This window comes from Castanea sativa, chromosome 2 (genome assembly GCF_040712315.1).
Source record: "Castanea sativa cultivar Marrone di Chiusa Pesio chromosome 2, ASM4071231v1".
Classification (NCBI taxonomy): domain Eukaryota; kingdom Viridiplantae; phylum Streptophyta; class Magnoliopsida; order Fagales; family Fagaceae; genus Castanea; species Castanea sativa.
The window spans coordinates 50057449-50077428 of NC_134014.1; the positions used below are offsets into that span (position 1 = coordinate 50057449).

A 19980-nucleotide genomic window follows, 5' to 3' on the forward strand; every position below is an offset into this window, starting at 1 on the left:
TTTGGAAGAATTCATGCATGAAGATAGTGACAAGGATAAATGGGAATGAATATAGCATGATTTGTGTATAGCATATCTTCTAAATTTTGTAGCATTAATTTTTTTTTTTTTGGAGCGCAATTGTAGCATTAAAGTTTTAATTAATAATTCAAAAAATCAGATGAATTTAGGACATTTGTTAATTGATTTTTTAAAAAAGTTTTAATACTACTTTTATAGAAAATATAAAAGGTTGTTAAAAGAATCATTTACTTGTTTCTTTTCAAATAAAAAGTTATTAAAAACATTTCATAAACCAAGCACTTAAGACATCCATTAACTTTTCCATAATTCAAAATAAGAAAGATCATACCTGTTCATTCATCTTCCATAATGCCCTTTGCTTTTATTTCTTTCTTTTGAAAATATTCATACTACATCCACTCATAAATACATAAATCAAACTCAAATAGAAGTACTTAATAACTTAGGAAATTCCTACAAGGTTGCTTCCCAACACCTTACTTTTGCAGGTTCCAATCAGAAAGGCCACCATGATCCATATCTGCCAAGAATTTAATCAAATCCTTCACAACTAAAATCAACTTGTAATAATAATTTAGCTTCTTTGTGTAGTCCACAATTTCCCAGGATTTAGAAAGTTGCTCTTAGTTGTTGGGGACCATTAATTTGCTAGCATTGCAATAAGTGGCACCTGCAACTCAAGGTTTGGTAAATGATGCATACCAAATTTATTCACTAACAAATACATCAAGATTGCCAATCAATAAGAAACGATGAGGTACTGTCTAAAGGCTCAAAGAAAGTAGACGTTGAGTTCCAAACTGTCTAAAGGCTCAAAGAAAGTAGACGTTGAGTTCCAATTCTTCTCTTTCTAAGTCGCTCTGCAATGATAAATGATAGCTCAAGAGACTGAGAAGCGTTGAGCCTTGGGTCACAATGTGTGTGATAACGTGAGCTCAGGTCGTCAAAAGTCACTGTCCGAGACCCTCCAATGCACTCTGTCACATTCTGGCCAGTCATCTCCAGATGGATTCCACCGGGGTGGCTCCCTTCTTGCTCATGCACATCAAAGAATGCTCGCACCTCCGCCTACCCACAAATAAGACAATATGACCATGATGTCAGAATTACTTTCTAGGCAAAGGAGAGGAATAAATGGCCAATTAACCAGAACTATGTACGCCCACCCCGTTGACTTTACATAATAAGATGATACTAGCGTCTAGCAAATGACCACATGTTCACAACATCAACTTTCTTACTAAGTGGAAGTCCTTGGTAATTGGTTGGTCTTGACTTGGACTGTTCACCAACCAGCATCAATTGGTTGGTGACATAATATTCAAGCAAGGGGTTAATCACTCTAGTCTTATGAAACATTTTTCACTTTAGTTCAAAGAATGATAATGACTTGGATTGCTCACCAAACTGTCAGAAGTATGACAATCAAGCAATAGATTAGCCATTAGAAGTTAGCAAATGTTGATTTCTACATATTTAACCACAGATATTCGGTTGCATTCCTTCTAACTAAAGATGACTGTATTCTACTGCTCTGACATTAACCCACTTCATAAGACATGCAATTCTCTAATCTCTAAACACCAAAATCAATCATTTTCATTTCTATGATTTCAAAAATCCCAGCTGCCCCATTAAAAAAAAAAATTAAATCAAGAACTGTCTGATCAAGATGATGTACATATATTAAGTTGGGAGAAAATAGTACCAAAATTGCATCAAAGGGACGTGTTTTAAGTCCACATGGTGCCTTGATGGTGTTTCCATGCATTGGATCACAGACCCAAGTCACGATTTGCCCTGCCCTGCGGACAGCCCGGATCAAATGGGGAAGCTTAACTCTCTGGTTCTCAGCACCCATTCTGCAAATTATTGTTATCCTTCCTGGCTTGTTATTGGGATTCAGGATCTCAATGAGATTAACTAGTTCGTTAGGATCCATTTTATTGCTCACCTGCATCCAAATGTTCGGCTTTAGCCATCAAATTTTGCTGGAAGAAATAAAATTACTTCAACTAGTGTCAGGCATCACAAAGAGAAGAACAGCATATTTTGTTTGCAACAAGTGCAACAAAATAAAGCCTCAAGAACTTCAGTTAAGGACATAACTGTCAGTCAAACAAGATTGGATGAGCATACTAAACAACACAATTGTGCATCAAGTCTGAGCATAAACACCTTCATAAATTAGCAAATACCAACTGATTTATTAAAGGTACCAAGTACTGGTACAAAATTTCTATATGTTGTTGGAGCTGATCTTATAAAAGCGCTGCTAACAAAGTTGGTAGTGATCATGTGAAAGTACCTTTACTTGTTATTTACCATCAATTATGCCTTTTCCGAAAAATGTGAGTGAAGATTAGGGAAATTGTAAGCACATAATTGAGTAAGAGATAATAAAGAAAGAGTGAAAGAAACATACTCAGCATTGCAGATATAATCAGAGCAATTATAGAACTTAGCAAATAATGCAATGTATTATTAAGAGATTTCCATGTTGTAAAAAATATGATATATCATTAATAATATTATTTTTGTCTCATCTAATCTAAGTGATGGATCAGTGGATGTGATAATATAGTAAGCAAAAAGCAATCAGATTTATCAAGAGAACAAGAAAGCATCTGTTTAAAATACCTTGATGCCAAGGGGATTGGCAACTCCTCTAAGGAACTCTACATGGGCACCATCTAGTTGACGGGTACGCTCCCCAACCCAAAGCATGTGAGCAGAGCAATCATAGTACAGGCCAGAAGTCGAGTCCTTCCTAGTGAGTGCTTGCTCATAAGGCAAAAGCAAACACTCATGGGAGGTCCAGAATTCAGTTGTTCTCATCACGGGATGGTCAACCGTTAGTCCTGCAGCAGCCATGAAACCTAGGGCCTCATCAACGCGGTGAGCCAATTCCTGGTACCTGTTTGAACCATCCGAGCAACAAACTTGTTAAAACCTTATAGGTTCTTAAATCACCAAAAAACTTCAATGAGCCCATCAACAAACAAAAGCAATATCAATAAGCTCAATTTGATTATATTAAGTGCATTCTCTATATTATGGTTCAAATTGTCACACAATCAAGGCTCATTGAGTAAAAACCAAATGCTAAACATTGCAAGTGAATTAACTAATGGTTAAACAAAACCAAGGCAGGTTTAAGATAGTCTACCTATCTCCCTGCTCACTGTGCTCCGCGAAATCAAGATTCCACTCACTAACCCTCTGCATTGCGGCATATCCTCCAGTGGCAAAGGCCCTAAGAAGATTGAGAGTTGCCGCAGATTGGCAATAAGCCCTTACCAACCTCTGGGGATCTGGGGTCCTTGATTTCTCATCAAAAGTATCACCATTTATGTTGTCTCCCTTGTAACTTGGGAGCTTCACACCATCCTTCTCCTCAAATGGGTCAGATCTCGGCTTTGCAAACTGACCAGCCATTCTTCCAACCTAAAACAGACCCAATTCCACAAATCTCAAATCACGATTCAATCCGATTCCAATTCATAACATGTCAATTTTCAAAAACACTAAAAACCCAATACATAAAATCTTGAAATGCAAAATCTCACCAAATATAAGGAGCAACAATGAGCAAAATTTTAAAAAGACCCCATTTTTAAAATTATCAAATTCCCGCAATTCAAAACCAATCATTTCAACAATCGTAATTAACAATCACCCACACACATTTTTAAAGATCACATTTTTTTTTAAATATCAAACACCCACAATTCAAAACCAATCATTTTCAACATCGTACACACAACCATGAACCAACCAAAACACACACACACCAACACAAAATCATAGTAAAGCTGAAAAACCAACCTTAATGACAGGAACTTGACCGCCAAACATAAGAACAGCACCCATCTGAAGAATAACTCTGAAGGTGTCCCTAATGTTATTAGCACTGAACTCCTTGAAACTCTCGGCGCAGTCCCCACCTTGCAAGAGAAAAGCATTTCCCATTGCAGCCTCAGCAAGCTTGTCTTCAAGGTGCCTAGCCTCACCAGCAAACACAATCGGTGGGAAGTCCTCAAGGGTCTTCAACACAGTCTCTAGGTCCTTCTTGTCAGGGTACTCTGGGAGCTGCAGAGCCTTCTTGGTCTTCCAGCTATCCACAGACCATTTAGAACCCACGGCAGGAACGGACGGCGATGACTGCTTCGTTGATGGCTCGGCTGCATGGACGGCTGAGATGCGAGTTTGGACAGGCTTGGTGTTGGCGGTGGGGACAAGAGTGAAACTGGGTTGTTGTTGCTGGTGTGAGAAAGCGTGGGTGTTGCTGTACAAGGTTTTGGCTGAGAGTGTGGCTGTGTTTGAGAGTGCCATTGTGTTGTTTTGTAAATACCAAAAAAATTGTTTTTTGTGTTTTCAAAACCTGTTTTTGTTTTCGTTTTTTTGGGTTTCTTCCTCTCCCTCTTTTTTTTTCTCTTTCCTTCCTTGTTTCTAGAGAGAGAAAGAGGTTAAGAGAGAGAGAGAGAGAGAGAGAGAGAGAGAGAAAGTTTTGGAGAGCTTGCTTGAGAAATATAGAGAGAGTGGGGTTTTTATAGGGGTTTTCTTTAAGAGGCAAAAAGGTTTGGTGGGCGCTTCTTCAACTTCAATTTTAACAGTCAAAACAAAAGGTGGTGGAGGCGGGTAGTTGAGAGCAGGGGCATTTTGGGAATTGAGTTTGGGGTTTCCTCTCAGGGGTGTTTTTGTAAATAAGTAGAATCTGGGGAGCATTCATATTAAGGAGGAGGGGTATATTGGTGAATAAAGCAGAAATGTTTCTATATAAATTGGGATGAAATTTTACACCTACCAACCGATGGCTCCCACTTATAAATAATTCATCACCTACCCAGACATTGCTCATGGGATTTGTTGTTGTCAACGTCATACCATTTTTTTTATATAGATTTTTTTTAAAATTTATTGAGAATCTAATGGATTTAGTTAAATAGTGTCTTACCGCGTTAAGGAACATTTAGGCTTTGTTTGGTATATTATTATTTTTTTTAAGTATATTTTTAAATAACATTACACGTATTTTTATATATTTTTTCATCCATATGTATTTTTAAAATTATCTTCAAATAACAAAACACATGTTTTTAAGTGCATGTACCAAACACTCCCTTAATATTTTTTTTTATAAATAAATTAGACTATACATATATATAATAAAGCAAAACAATTAATAATTTTGAATTGTTAAAAAAAAAAAACATATGCATTACAACTCATCATAATAGAGTATTTATTACTCTTTAACTTATGGCTTGTAGAATATTCGTTAATTACACCATTTTGTTTCTATTTTCCAAAAAAGAGGAAAAATCTTCTCAAAAATCATTATATTTCTCATGGTTCCAATCAACTCGATTAATTAAAAAAATTTGTCATCTAATAAAGGATTTAAAATCAAATTTTCATTTAAAAAGATAAGATTGAATTTTACTTACATCAAAGAAATCCATTAGCATTTTGATCTAATAAGAAAAGACAATCATAAAAGAGTGTTTCGTTTTTATCCCAAAGTCTTTCTTAGATGATTTCAGTTTCATCATTGTTGTCATTTGCGTAATGAAAAATATTGATGTGATCAACATCTTGATGATGTCTCATGCAATTATAATAAAATTTTTAAAATAATACTAAAAAAATCTACTTCGGTATTGAAATGGCCAAAAAAGAACCATGTTTGTAGCCAACTGTATTTTTTTCTCTTTTTTTCTTTTTTTAGCCCCCTTTTCTCCTAATTTTATTTTCTTTCTCCTTTTTGCCATTGTCTGCTTCCCGTTATCATTTGTGTGTGTGTCTTTTTCATTCAACCATCCCTAAAAAATATATATGCACTTACATTGGAATATATTTCTAGGGAAAGAACTCAAACTATTGGTAGCAGGGATTGCACTAATGCCCCATCTTATCTTGCCTGACCAACTTTGCCCTCTCCCACAAACATGAATTTTTTCTCATGTCGAAGAAGTGACGAAACAAAGACGATTTTACTCACCCCACCTACCCCTCAATGTTTATCTCCATATTTTATCTAACATATAATTTAATTTTTTTTCTATATATATCCTAGTTATATATACACAAAATTGTTGGACGAGGCGAGGACATGACACTCTAGCTGCTTACCTCACTTTATTATCATCCCTAGTTAGTAGAGATAAAGAAATTTTTAGAGAGAAAAAGACAAAAAAACCCCAGCAAATGACTTTTTTATTTCCATTTACGTCCTTATGTAGTTATTTTAATATTAATATCATTTATATAATTTTTATTATAATTAAATGACACAACATATAAGTTACCCATGTCAGCATTTTTCTTGAGGTAGATTACAAGAAGAATGAAATTGAAAATCGTCTCAAAACAATTAGAAAAAAAAAAAAAAACACTTATGAATAAAATGAAACAAAAGAAAAATAATTAAGAACCAAAATGAAAACATCTATATAAAAAAAATGCTAATATCACAAAAAAATTACAATTTTTGCCACAACTCACCACATAATAAGTAGTAAGTGATGGAGATATAGACCCATGGACTTATTAATTTTTCTCTATCACTCAATACTCTTCGTATAGCAAATTGTAGCAAAAGTTATGAAACTTTTTGTGCCATGATCATTTTTCAACTCAAAAAAAAAAAAAAGGAAAAGTGAATTCATGCGGTTTGAGTTTAAGGTGAAGGGCCCTCTTAAAAAGTATGTGAGTTGTCGCTAGTCAGTTGTCACAGAGGTTTCGAAAAAAGCAGTACTGTTCCAAAAATGGCCCAGCCTAAATATTGGGAAGGGTTCGACCCCATTTCTAGTAATTTCCAATCCTGCCTTATTGGTTGCAATGGTTGGCAAGAAGTAACTTTGAAACCTCGCCATACTTTCCAATAATTTTCCAAATTTTTTACGATCAGAATTCAGATCTTCATTCTTTGACCAATTTAGCATAAACTAAATCATGGCCTAAACATGAGCTTGCTAGGTTTTGATGCTTGATCATTCATGAATCAGGTTCTTAAAATATGGATGTAATATTTTGAAGTAAATGGCAAAAAGTCAGTCCAATTTACTCTGCTTAATTAAGATATGTGAAATCTTGGGATTATAATAATGTAAATTAGATGGCGCAAATAATTTGTCTCTGGTCATCTCTCTTTCTCATTCATCTCCATAATCTCATCCTCATTTATCTATACTTTAATCTTGATAAATGTATGGTTTGTAACTTATAACTTATGACTGGTACTAACAGTTATGCATTATTCTTGATAAATTTATAGTATTGTAATATATGGTTGTACAAGATTTCTTGTTTGCCTCACCAAATGTTCTAAATGGTTAGGTAAACATGTATAATATTCCAAAGTCGCCAAAGTCTCTACAATCCTCGGGATTGTTAAAACTGAGGCTTAGGTGACCGTGGCTTTGTACTCTGCATGCATTTATTTGCTTGTCCTTTGTAGGAAAAAAAAAAAATATATATATATATATATATATATATATAGAGAGAGAGAGAGAGAGATCGTATCAAGTACAAAACTTTTTTCATTTGGAAAGCACCGAGAGGTCCTATCATAGGTTTCCTATCAATCTTAGGAGTGAAAGGCAAACTTGTTTCAACCCAACAGTCTCAGAGAAAGAATTTCTTTTCACAGTTATATGCCAATTACCAAGTCAATCGTGTAATAATCCAATTAGTAAATACCAAAGAAAAGTTATTTACTTTTATAATCTTTTGTTAGAATTTGTCACTCTCTCTAATGGCATTTACCTAATTATTAGCTTGTTGCATGGTTGATTTGGTGTGAATCCCATTAAAGAAGACGTATACGCAATACTTTACATTGTTGTAATAATGTCCCAACTGAAAACTGCATTGCTATATTTCAACTATTTCAAGGTAGTTCCATTAATGAAGGCTTGATGACTTGGTGGAATGGTGGGGTGGGTTTTTTTCATTTTGAACCAGCAAATCACATGGGTTTGCATATTCCATAATATGCCCCATTGACTACACTAGTTTTTTTGTTTCTTATGATAAGCAGCTACGTACAATATTTCCATTTCCTATCTCTCCTCTCAATAAACAACGGCTAGCCCTAGCTAAAAAAATAAACAACCGCTAGCTATACACTAGTTTGAAGTTTGATTTGTTCAATTGTCAATCAAAAAATAAGTTGCGGTTCCAACTCCCCATCCAACTATATTTCAACTACAACTAATTGCCTTTCTAGCTAGAGTCTACTAGACTGCATAGGAATCTCAAATCTGTTCTTCTTCTTCAATCATAGGCATGGAGATTTGCAGTTTAGAAAATCTCATCACCAAGTTGAGAAAATCCTTTTTACTCCATGGTCTCTTATTTTCCCTTCGGAGATAAGTAGATAATAGGAGCGAGCGAGAACATAAGATTTGAACTACAGATATGAAATACCTCAAAACATATCATTATTAATGGGTTATCACTTAAATCTCTCCCATAATTCGTACTCTCCAAAATTTGAATTGTCTTAGGTGATGATAAACAACCCTACAGCTTTAGACCAAAAAAATCTGCATAAAAAGTTAGAAAAGAAATAAATGAAAATTATCACAGGATAAACTTTCGTGCATTAATTAGTTGCAAAAGTAACGGTAAAAGTTGACAATCTAGCTCATGGCATGCAATGATTAAGAAAACCTGACCTAATAATAAAATTAGCGTGGACTAATTAAGGAAATGATGCAAGCTAGGTTGGAATGTTCATGTGTGTGAATTGTAATTGACTTCCAACAAGATGTCAACCCTAAAAGAGTATTGAATCTGATCCCCCATTCAACAATTTGATTGTCCGGCGCAGCCGTTAAGTACCATTGTGAGTACCATTGTGAGTCTGACGCAAATGGCGTAGAAATAATAGTGTAGTTGTTCACTATAAATCTTTTTTATTAAAAAAATAATAATAATGTTGATAATAATAATAATAATAATAAACCTTTTTGGTAAAGAGCGGATCAGGGAGAAAGCATTATTATATGAAAATATCCAATATATCTTATTTATATATAGAAAAAGGACACAATTTGTACTTAAACTCAAAAAGAAAATTGGAATAGGCCCAAAAAACCCAATATAATGAATTTGTAGAGAATATGCTTGAAATCTAGGTTCTAGTGACATTAAATAATAAAGATGATGGACTAGATCGCAATATCATACAAATGGGATAATTTTTATAACAAAAATTGTACTCGGACTCAAGTCGAGGAGGTTGAATCCTGTATTTCTCTTTCTTAAAGATAGGTTACAAATATTGATCTTAATGTCTACATTGTTTTTTTTTCCTCTCTTTTTCTCCAATCCCCCTTCCCGAATGTATTCTCTTCCTTTTATATCATCTTCCTTCCTCTCTCCATCCTCCACGTATGGATCAAATTATTGGTTTGGATACTTGTCCCATCAGCCCATCCTTGAGATCTTTAAAGGTAGCTGTAAGGCTAAAACCTGATATTTAAGTATCACCTCCCCATCAATGCGGTCAGAGGTTTAGCTGCAGAGCATTTAATGCGGTGCTAGCAGCTTTACCTTGGATATTTCACAACCCTTCTTCTTATCTAGTACATCTACCTTGCATGCTCTTACTTATAGGATCTCCTAGAACATCGCTCTTGGACATCAAGCAACCCTTTCCTACCTCGGCTTTATCTAGCCGAGGATGGACTCCTCCTCGAACCAACTTTTAGGATTACCATGATCAGTCTCCACTTCTTTATCAATCAACATTGCTTCTTGAGTCGATGTTCCCATATCTTCAGACCATTTAGTGTCCTCGAATTGGGCCTCTGGCCCAATACATACTCATGGGCCCATTGACCCTACAATAGCCCCTCGAGATTCTCATTTCTGCCATCTTGGGAGGAAAAGAGGATCTCGCTATCTGTCACTCTGATCTTGTGTTTGTCATTCTAATCTTGTGTTTGTCATACATCATCCTTGACAGTGGAGGTGTCCCTTGAACTACCCACTACACGTTCCTGACGTTTTGGCATACGAGGCACTTCCTCATTGAATTCCTACGGCTTTTTGCATCTCACGTTCTACGATGTGATGCACATCCAACGGCTGAGGATTGTATAGGAACACAGGTGGGATTTTTCCCGCTTACAAATCCTCTTTGATATAAATATCATCAAATTAAATCAACTTTATCACTTCAACATTCATACAACAAACCTACAAACTCTCTCAGTCTACATGTGCCCTCACAATTACCAAGAATTAATCCAAGGTGGTTTTTCTTCTTAGCGTAAGTTTTCATAAACTTTTTCACTCATTATTTCTTCGCATACTTTTCTCTTTTCTATATCCTTTTCTCCTCGGCTCATTCTGCCCCTTCTTTATTTTTCCATACCTTCAATCTTTTTGTAAAAATGGGTAAATTGGCCTCTTTAGTAGATTCTGAGGAAAAAATAGAACAGTTCAAAGTCTTATATAGGATTCCACCTGGGGTATTCGTTAAGTACTGTAAGGAAGGAGAATGGCATGAGAAAAGGTGAGAGGGAGAAGCAGTAATCCTGATGATCGCTTTCATAGAGAGAGGGATGAAAATCCCGATGGGGACGGTCACTAGGGATTACCTTAGAGCCTTTAGGTTAGCTCCTACCTAGTGCGCCCCAAATATGTTTAGGATTTTAAGTTCTATAGATGCACTCAATGAAAAGATGGGTTTGGGACTCACCCATCATGACGTTAACTGGAATTACAATCTTCACCACCTAAAAAGGCAGGGATATTACTTAAAATCTAGGTATCCTGAGGTTAGACTCATCCAATGCCTCCCTGACCCCAACAAGAGTCTAAAAAAAGACTTTTTGATCATATCTGGGGATTGGCACAATGGCCTCCCCTGTTCGACAAGGGAAGGGGAACCAAGTGAGGCTCTGGGTTCAGATAAACTACTTATAATCACCCTCTCTTCTTTTTCTTTAATTTAGGTCTATATAGAAATATTTTCTTGATTTCATCTTGTTTTTCTTGGTAATTTTGTAGACCAACACGCGACCATATGCCACTTCGGCCTTGTCAATCACGCAAAATTGGATGAAATATTGAAGGCAGAAGTATTCGTACATACCAATAACCAACTCCGAGCAGCACATTTGATCATTGGCTACAATCCCATCTTCAAATCTTTCCAAGCGCCGAAGTGCGTGATTAGAGTGAAAGATCCACGCTTGCACCCGATAAGTGTTGCTGCTAAGGGTTTTCTTCTCTCTAAAGGCATTCCTATTCCTCAAGGCACCCTCGTCACACAACCCATACTTGACAATATCCCCCTAATTCCTTTTCCATCCCAACACACAGCAGGTGAGGTGACCTCTACTCAACCCAACATAAAGGAAGAGGAAGAAATTGTTGAAGTTTTAGATTTTGAGGATGAATTTGAAGTTTTCAACCAACCCACTTCTTCGGAGAGCCTAGCTAGTGACCTCGGCACTTCATCTTCGGGACCAATAAGTCATCCACAAGAAGAAACTACCAACTCTGATACAATGGGAATTCAACGCAAAACCAGGCAGAGCCTTAGAGACATAATGGAGTCCCAAGTGGGGAGTCAAGAGCCCGAAAAGACTGTTCAAACCAAACTTCCTCAAACTAAGAATAAAAGGTCAAAAAAGTCTTCTCAACCTAAACTCCCACCTCCTCTACCCATTCAACCCAATGCATTGACCAAGCTAATCGTAAGAGAAAGAGGAATCAGTCCAAGGGCAAAAAAGTGGTTGAGGGGGGAAAGAGCCTCCCTCCCAGAGACGTGGAACCTCAAAAGGGAGTGAAGCAAGCTCGAACAACACATATGAGTCTGGAAAAAAGGGCTAAAGTTCAAGCCTCTGTATCAGCCCCTGTATGGGCCCCACCAACGATCATGAGGTTACTGTTGATGCCTCCATTAGGGTTTCTGACGCAGGAACAGCTACCTGTGTGGCAGATGTATTAGAACAAGCTCTTCTACTACCTGAGGACATGACCGAGCTAAGGCAAATGAGGAAGTAAGATGTCTTTATGACATTGAATAAGGAGTTTGCTATGGTAAGATTACCATCTAACTTTTTTTCAACTTTTACTCATTCATTTTTTTTTTTTACTTAGTTTATCTGAACTGACTATGCCCATTTATTCCTTTTTTATTGTTGTGGATAGGCTGTCCAATTTGCTCATAGGGCTGAGGAGATAGTATCAGCTCACACAGAGCATTGAAAGATGAGAAAGCTAGGTGCAACAATGCCTAGAAGACCTTTGAATTGGCGAAAAAGAAGCTTCAAGAGGTCACTGCCTAACTGAATAATGCTGAGAGCGATAAAATGAGCGTCAAGGCAGCTTTGAAAGTAACTGAAAGACAGGCTGAGACCCAACGACTACAGCTTCACCAGGCTGATGAGGATTATACTGCGGCAAAGAAGCTGATAGGGGACCTTCAGAAGAGTCCGAGGGAGTCTGAAAAGGCAAAGGAGGAGGCCAACAAAGCCAAAGAGGAAGCTGAAAAAGCCAAAGAAGAAGCCGAGAAAGCAAGGGACCAAACTGAGCAAGATGGATACGAGGTTGGGGTGGTTAAGACCGAGGAAAACCTCAGATTGCAGGTCTTGAAGGTATGTAGACATTACTGCCTCCAAGTATGGAATGAAGCACTTACCCAAGTTGGGGTTGATGCTTCTTCTGCCATTTGGAGGACAGAAAATGTTTACTACCCCTCAGCCATCCAGGCTTCTGCTCCATCTGTCCCCAAGGCTGATGCTGCTTCCTAGGGAGCAGATGCTGGCAAGGAAAGCTCAGTTGAAGCTCTTCCCTCCTCTGAACCTCTATCCAAGGAGATTAAACAAGCTGAGGCCACTAGACAGCCAACTGAAATAACTGAAGGGGTGGCCCATGATGCTGCTCAGCTCCCCCTTGCCCCTAAGGATTCTACCAAGGAGAAGGAAGCTACCGAGACAATGAAAATTGTCCTGCCGACCCTTCCAATCATCCCCAAGGAGGATCCAAAAGGCAAAGGGTTGGCTTCTGACCACACGGCCCCTATCCAGACTTCGAAGAATCCTAAGGGCAATCTTGTAATATAAATGAAGCCATGATTGACCCTCATCTCTTCTTTCTGCTATTTTTAACAATTTTTTATTTTATTTTTATGATATAGTTGAATACTCTGTAAGTGAACTGTCTTTTCAAAAGACTTTAGATTAATGAAAATGCCAAGTTTTTTCTTTTATGTGTATGACGCTTGTATCTTTTTTTCGTATAACTTCTACTTTACTTACTGCCTAATTAATAAGACAATAATATATGCCTGGCTCTATCATCTATATAAGTGATAATTCTTTTCTAATGAATCAAAAGTTAAGTAGTCCACCCAATCTAGCAAAACACCTTTATAATTGCAAAGTCTATATATCCCAACAGAACAATCATTCACATCATTTCCAATACAACTTAATGATCTTAAGGAAATACTTAGACATGGACCAAGCAACAAATACGTTTGACATACTTACAAATACTTTAAGTGATGCTTATGAACTCCCATCTGTTCATCACTTTTTTGGGAGTTCCCAGGATATGCAATCAGAATGGCTAAACGTTGCTGAATTCAACCTTAGATGTTAGTTGACTCAAAAATGGATGGTCCGAGGCACCAGAGGGTTCAATTTGATATTTAGAAAAATGAACTGAAATGTTAATTCTCCCAAAGTAGATGGTACGAGGAGCATACGTAACTAAGGTTCTGTTCAACACTTAATAAAATATCAATTTATCCAAGGTATGTGGTCTGAGGAGCCAGACATAGCCAATGTTCAGTTTGATACTTAGAAAAATGAACTAAAGTGTTAATTTTCCCAAAGTAGATGGTCTGGGGACCAGACGTAACTAAGGTTCTGTTCAACACTTAGTAAAATATCAATTTATCCAAGGTATATAGTCCGAGGAGTCAGGCATAGCCAAGGTTCAGTTTGATACTTAGAAAAATGAACTGAAGTATTAATTTTATCAAAGTAGATGATCCAAGGACCAGACGTAACTAAGATTTTGTTCAACACTTAGTAAAATATCAATTTATCCAAGGTATGTGGTCCGAGGAGCCAAGCATAGCTAAGGTTCAGTTTGATACTTAGAAAAATGAACTGAAGTGTTAATTTTTCTAAAGTAGATGGTCTGAGGATCAGACGTAACTAAGGTTCTGTTCAACACCTAGTAAAATATTAATTTATCCAAGGTATGTGATCCGAGGAACCAGGCATAGCCAAGGTTCAGGTTGATGTGCGAAAAAATTATAATCAACATAACACACAATTTCATCAGTAATAATATGGCAGAAGTGTCTTTCATTAATAATAATACCTTCGTAGGTTATTTACATTCTAGGGATGCAGTACAACTTTTTCATCTAAGTCCTCAAGATAATATGCCTCTATCCCAGCTACTGAAGTAATGCAATACGGTTCTTCCCAGTCAGGTCCCAATTTTCCCCATGCTAGGTTTTTCGCAGTGCCCAAAACCTTCCTCAATACCAAATCTCCAGGTGCAAGTGGCTTTAACTTTACATTGGAATCATACCCCTATTTGAGTTTGTGCTAATAATAAGCTAGCTGAACCATGGTGTCTTCTCCTCACTTTTCAACTAAGTCTAAGCTTTTTTCTAATAAGCCATCATTATTGCTTAGAGTGAAAGAGCTTGTCCTCAATGTTGGAAACTCGGTTTCCAGAGGGATTACTACCTCGGCTCTATAAGTCATAGAGAATTGTGTTGCTCCAGTGGACCTCCAAGGGGTAGTTCAATACGTCCATAGAACATGTGGCAGTTGTTCCACCCACCTTCCCTTCGTATCATCTAGTCTTTTCTTAAGCCCATTAACTATAACCTTATTGACAGCCTCGACCTGTCCATTCCCTTGCGGATAAGCTGTGGTGGAATATCTATTTGTAACGCCTAGATCACAACAGTATCTTCTGAAGGCCTTACTATCAAATTGTAGATCGTTATCTGAAATAAGAGTGTGAGGAATTCCAAACATGGTGATAATATTTTTCCAGACAAATCTTTTCGCATCCAAATCCTTGATATTTGACAATGGCTCAGCTTCAACCAATTTAGTAAAATAATCTGTGCCAACAAGCAACCATCTCTTATTCCCTATTGCCTTCGGGAAAAGCCCTACAATATCTAAGCCCCACTGAGCAAAAGGCCAAAGGCTAGATAGAGGATTAAAAACACCCCTCAGTTGATGGATGTTGGAACCTCTGACACTAGTCACACTTCTTCACATAATCATGTGCTTCTCTCTGCATGTTTAGCCACCAATACCCTTGTGTAAGAGCTCTATGAGATAAAGACCTTCCTCCCGTGTGACTTCCACAAATCCCTTCGTGTAACTCTTCCAGAAGTAGTTTCGTTGCTTCAGGATGTATACATAGCAGATATGGTCCAGAAAAAGAGCATTTGTACAACTTTTGGTCCTCGGATAGCCAAAACCGAGGTGCTTTTCTACGTACTTTATCTGCCTCAGACTTCTCCTCGGGAAAAATATCATCCTTAAGGAATAACACTATAGGATCCTTCCAGCTAGGTCTGACCCTGATTTGATGAATTCGGATGGTGTTACCGTTCGTCCCAGTAGGTTTACACAGATCTTCAATGAGGATGACTCGAGGTAGGCCTTGAGTCGAGGAAGTTGCGAGGGTGACCAAGGAGTCTGCATGGGTATTCCTGCTCTTAGGAATTTGTACCAAAGCAAAGGATTCAAACTTTGACTGTAAATATCTCACCTGGGTCAGATACCCTTGCATTCTCGGATCTCTGACCTCTGATTCTCCTTCCACCTGGCCTACCACCAATCGAGAGTCTAAGAACATCTGCACTATTTTTCCACCCATCTTTTGAACCATAGTCATTCCTACCAGTAAAGCTTTATACTCAGCCTCATTGTTGGTGGCCGAGAATCCCAATCTTAAGGACTTCTCCAAAGTAATTCCCTTAGGAGATACCAAAACTAGCCCCACTCCAAATCCTTTTTGGTTCGCTGCTCCGTCAACGTACACTTTCCATAACAGAGGTTTATTGAGTGAAATCATGCCAACTGATTTTTCATTCATGTCTAGCCTCTTAGCATTCTCTTCTAGCGAGGGCTTAGCAAATTCTGCCACCAAATCAGTAAAGATTTGGCCCTTCATAGAGGTGCGAGACATATACTTGATGTCAAAAGCCCCCAAAATGGTACCCCATTTGGCAATTCTTCCCGTGTAGTCAGCACTTTGAAGTATAGACCTAAGAGGAAGTTGAGTTAAAACAACAATTGTATGAGATTGGAAGTAATGGGGAAGCTTACGCGTAGCATGCACCACTGCTAGGATAGTTTTCTCCAACGGTAAATAATGCACCCTGGCCTCATGTAGGGACTTTCTCACATAATAAACTGGCCTCTGTACACCATTATCAACCTGTATTAGAACTAGACTAACGGCATGGTTAGCCACAGCAATGTAGGCAAATAGAACTTCATCCCTCTCAGGCCGAGACATAATAGGTGGTCGAGAAAGATATTCCTTAAGCTGCTGAAAGACTAAATCACACTCCTCGGTCCATTCAAATCCCTTCCACTTATTCAACAACTAGAAAAAAGGCCTACATCTGTCTATAGACCGAGAAATAAATCGGTTTAGGGCAGCAGTCATCCCTGTCAACTTCTGAACCTCTTTAGGATTTCGAGATGGCTGTAAGTTGCTAATTGCCTTAACTTGCACAGGATTAACTTCAATTCCACAATGAGTTACCATGTAACCTAGAAATTTACCTGATCCCACACCAAAAGAACACTTAGAAGCATTAAGGCACAATTTATATTTCCTCAACGTCTGAAAGGTGTCATTTAGATCTTTCACATGCATGGATGCCATTTTACTTTTCACCACCATGTCATATACATATACTTCAATAATTTTTCCTAACTGTGACTCAAACATCGTGGTCATCATCCTTTGATAAGTAGCCCCTGCGTTCTTCAAACCAAAAGACATTACCTTATAATGATAATTCCCTGTCGGAGTGATAAAGATTGTTTTCTCTTGATCCTTCAAAGCCAAAGGTATTTGGTAATAACCTTAGAAAGCATCCAAAAAACTCATCCGAGGATGCCCAACAGTGGCATCCACCAATTGATCAATACGAGGCATTGGGAAAGGATCTTTGGGACAAGCCCTGTTCAAATCCGTGAAGTCTTCACCATCACCGTATGAGCCAACCATTCAGGGTAGAAAACTTCCTTGATAGCGCCAACCTTCTTGAGCTTGATTACTTCTTCTTTGACAGCTTCAGAATGCTCCTTGGATGAATGCCGAGGTGGTTGTTTCCTTGGTACCTCAGCCGAATTGACGTTTAGATGATGACAAATGAAACTTGGATCTACCTTGGAGGCTTCATAAGCATTCCATGTGAATACATCAATGTTCCTCTTCAAGAACTTTATCAGCTCCTCTCTATCCTGAGGAGGCAACTGAGCTCCCACCTGAAAGAATTTTTCAGGGTCGTCATCTATGATAACTTCCTCCAATTCCTCGCACGCGGGCTCTTCTACCGCTGCCACTGTAGGTGTGGCTAGAGTCATTGATTGTTATGAGCTTCCTTAGCAGAAGCCGAGGATTCAACCTCAAGCTGATGCAAAATTGTAGCCGCCATACACTGTCTAGCTACGGATTGACTCCCAACCAGTTCCTCAATCTGGTCTCCAGATGCAAATTTCACCTTCAAATGTAAAGTTGAGGAAACAACACTTAGGGCATGAAGCCAAGGTCTTGCTACAATAGCTGTGTAGGGAAAATAGGCATCTACCACATTGAAATCCACTTCTACCACCTTTGAGCCTGATTGCACAAGTAATCTGATTTGGCCATTTGGTACGACCGCTTTCCCATCAAAGCTTATTAACGGTGAATCATAAGCTGTCAAATCCTCAAGCTTCATGTTCAGCCCCTTGTATAAGTCCGGGTACATAATTTCTGCACCACTACCCTAGTCTACCATTACTCTCTTCACGTCATACCCCCTATCCTCAGCGTAACTACCAAAGCATCATCATGTAGCTGCGTAGTCTCAATCTTGCCTTCTTCTGAAAAACTCAATGCTGGCTAGATATTCCCCCTGGCCCTCTTTGGCTCTGAATTAAAGTCATCGGCGAGAGTTCGTGCTACAGACATTAACTTGGAAGGATGAGAACCAGTCCTCCCAGAAGCAGCAAAGATGACATTGATCGTACCCAAAGGAGGCCTCGAAGAAGTGTTTCCCTGATTTATCGAGCCTAAATGGTCTCCCTGCCCTTTGGGCTGATACAAAGACTACTTTAACCTCCCTAACTAAGTGCTCTAAATGATTTCACAGGTCCTGCAATCCTCGGTGGTATGGCCCCTTTCTCGATGATACTGGCAATGAAGATTTTGATTATGTCTCATGGGGTCCTCTGCCATCTTGTTGGGTCATTTGAAATATAACTCGTTCTGGATTTTCTCCAACAGCTAATGTACCGATTCCTGAAATACAGTGTTAACCACCTGAGGAGTGGTAGGACCGGATTGCCCAGCAAAATCTCTTCGGGGTCTATTGCTATTGTACCTATCCAACCTGAAATCCCTCCTTTCCTAATGGATAACCTTCATCTTTCCCTTACCTTACTGCTGATCTTCCTCGACCCGTTTATACTCGTCAATGCAGTCCATGAGTCGGCGTACACTTCTTACAGGCTTCTTGGTCAAAGATTTCTTTAAGTCATGCTCGGCAGGTAGGCCAACCATGAAAGTCCTTATCGCTACATCATCAAAATCTTCGTCGATCTCATTGAACATCTCCCTATATCTATCAGAGTACGTTTTTAGGGTTTTCCCTTCTTGCATGGCCATGGACAGTAACGAATCCAAGGGCCAAGGAACCCTACTACATGTAATGAAGCAAGAATCAAATGCCCGGGTGAGTTCCATAAAGGAATCAATAGAACTTGCCCTTAAGCCGTTAAACCACCTCATCGTCATAAGTCCTAGGCTAGATGGGAAGACCTTGCACATTAAAGTCTCATTCTTGAAGTGCACTATCATCCTCTGATTGAAATAACTCACATACTCCACAAGGTCTGTTCGACCATTATATATGGTGAATGTTGGTTGGGTGAACCGTTGAAGAAGCTTCTGTCTTTCCACCCTACGTGTGAAAGGTCACTTGGAAATTTGGTGCAACGCTTTACTCATAACATCATTTCCTAAGCCTCTGCAGAATGACTTCCTACCTCCACGACCATGAGGGTTGTCCTCTTCATAGGAGGAAGATTCACCAGGGAGAGTTCTTGACCTGGGCCTGTAAATGCTATCCTTGGTGTCCTCAGTAGAAGGGTTAGAAAATGAGGGAGTCCACCTTCGCCTTTCGTGGTGTAACTTTCTCTTCAAATGGTCAATCTCCAATTGCATGGCCTTAGCATTTTCCTCATGAGGAATTTTGCTTCCACCTCGTGAATAACTCCTACTAGTGTGGGTTGTATGCACACTGCCCTCCCGATCTCTTTCCCATTCAAGATGCAGGAAATGATCCTGATGCTGGGACCCCATAGACTCTGCATGGTGTGAACCTGAGCCTACCATAATGTTAAACTTCCTAAAACACAAGATTTTCCATAGACGACACTAATTGTAAGGACACAATTTGCAACAAAACCCAAAAATAAGATTGGGATAGACCCAAAAAGCCCAATACAATGAATTTGTAGAGAGTGAGTTTGAAATCTAGGTTCTAGTGACGTTAAATAACAAAGATGATGGGTTAGATCGCAACATCATACAAATAGGATAGTTTTTATAACAAAATTTGTCCTCGAACTCAAGCCGAGGAGGCTGGATCTTGTATTTCTCTCTCTTAAAGACAGGTTACAGATATTGATCTTAATGTCTACAGTATTTTTT

General features: G+C 38.4%; 2 protein-coding genes across 2 annotated transcripts; both read right to left on the reverse strand.

The window, feature by feature from the left end:
• Window positions 1-365: 365 nt before the first annotated feature.
• Window positions 366-4590, reverse strand: LOC142624442 (phospho-2-dehydro-3-deoxyheptonate aldolase 2, chloroplastic). Its single transcript, XM_075798008.1, has 5 exons — window positions 3853-4590; window positions 3194-3471; window positions 2665-2941; window positions 1733-1978; window positions 366-1092 (listed from the first exon to the last, which is right to left on the reverse strand). Exons 1-5 carry the CDS (start codon window positions 4357-4359, stop codon window positions 829-831), a joined length of 1572 nt encoding a protein of 523 aa, XP_075654123.1. The 5' UTR covers window positions 4360-4590; the 3' UTR covers window positions 366-828.
• Window positions 4591-14902: 10312 nt separating this feature from the next.
• On the reverse strand, window positions 14903-17007 carry LOC142625471 (uncharacterized). Its single transcript, XM_075799120.1, has 5 exons — window positions 16738-17007; window positions 16374-16656; window positions 15541-16184; window positions 15084-15221; window positions 14903-14977 (listed from the first exon to the last, which is right to left on the reverse strand). The coding sequence occupies exons 1-5, from the start codon at window positions 17005-17007 to the stop codon at window positions 14903-14905; spliced, it is 1410 nt and encodes a 469-aa protein (XP_075655235.1).
• Window positions 17008-19980: the final 2973 nt, after the last annotated feature.

Bases quoted from the DNA above. Each gene is read 5' to 3' on its own strand.
- LOC142624442 (XM_075798008.1), bottom strand. From the start codon at position 4,359: ATGGCACTCTCAAACACAGCCACACTCTCAGCCAAAACCTTGTACAGC. The intron at 3,472-3,852 runs GTTGGTTTTTCA...GGTCTGTTTTAG, and splicing joins GTCAAGTTCCTGTCATTAAG to GTTGGAAGAATGGCTGGTCA. The intron at 2,942-3,193 runs GTAGACTATCTT...TGGTTCAAACAG, and splicing joins CACAGTGAGCAGGGAGATAG to GTACCAGGAATTGGCTCACC.
- LOC142625471 (XM_075799120.1), bottom strand. From the start codon at position 17,007: ATGTTTGAGTCACAGTTAGGAAAAATTATTGAAGTATATGTATATGAC. The intron at 16,185-16,373 runs GTAAGCTTCCCC...ATTTGGTGGCAG, and splicing joins AGCAGTGGTGCATGCTACGC to AATTTGCTAAGCCCTCGCTA. The intron at 15,222-15,540 runs GTACGTAGAAAA...CCTTTTGCTCAG, and splicing joins AGAAGTCTGAGGCAGATAAA to TGGGGCTTAGATATTGTAGG.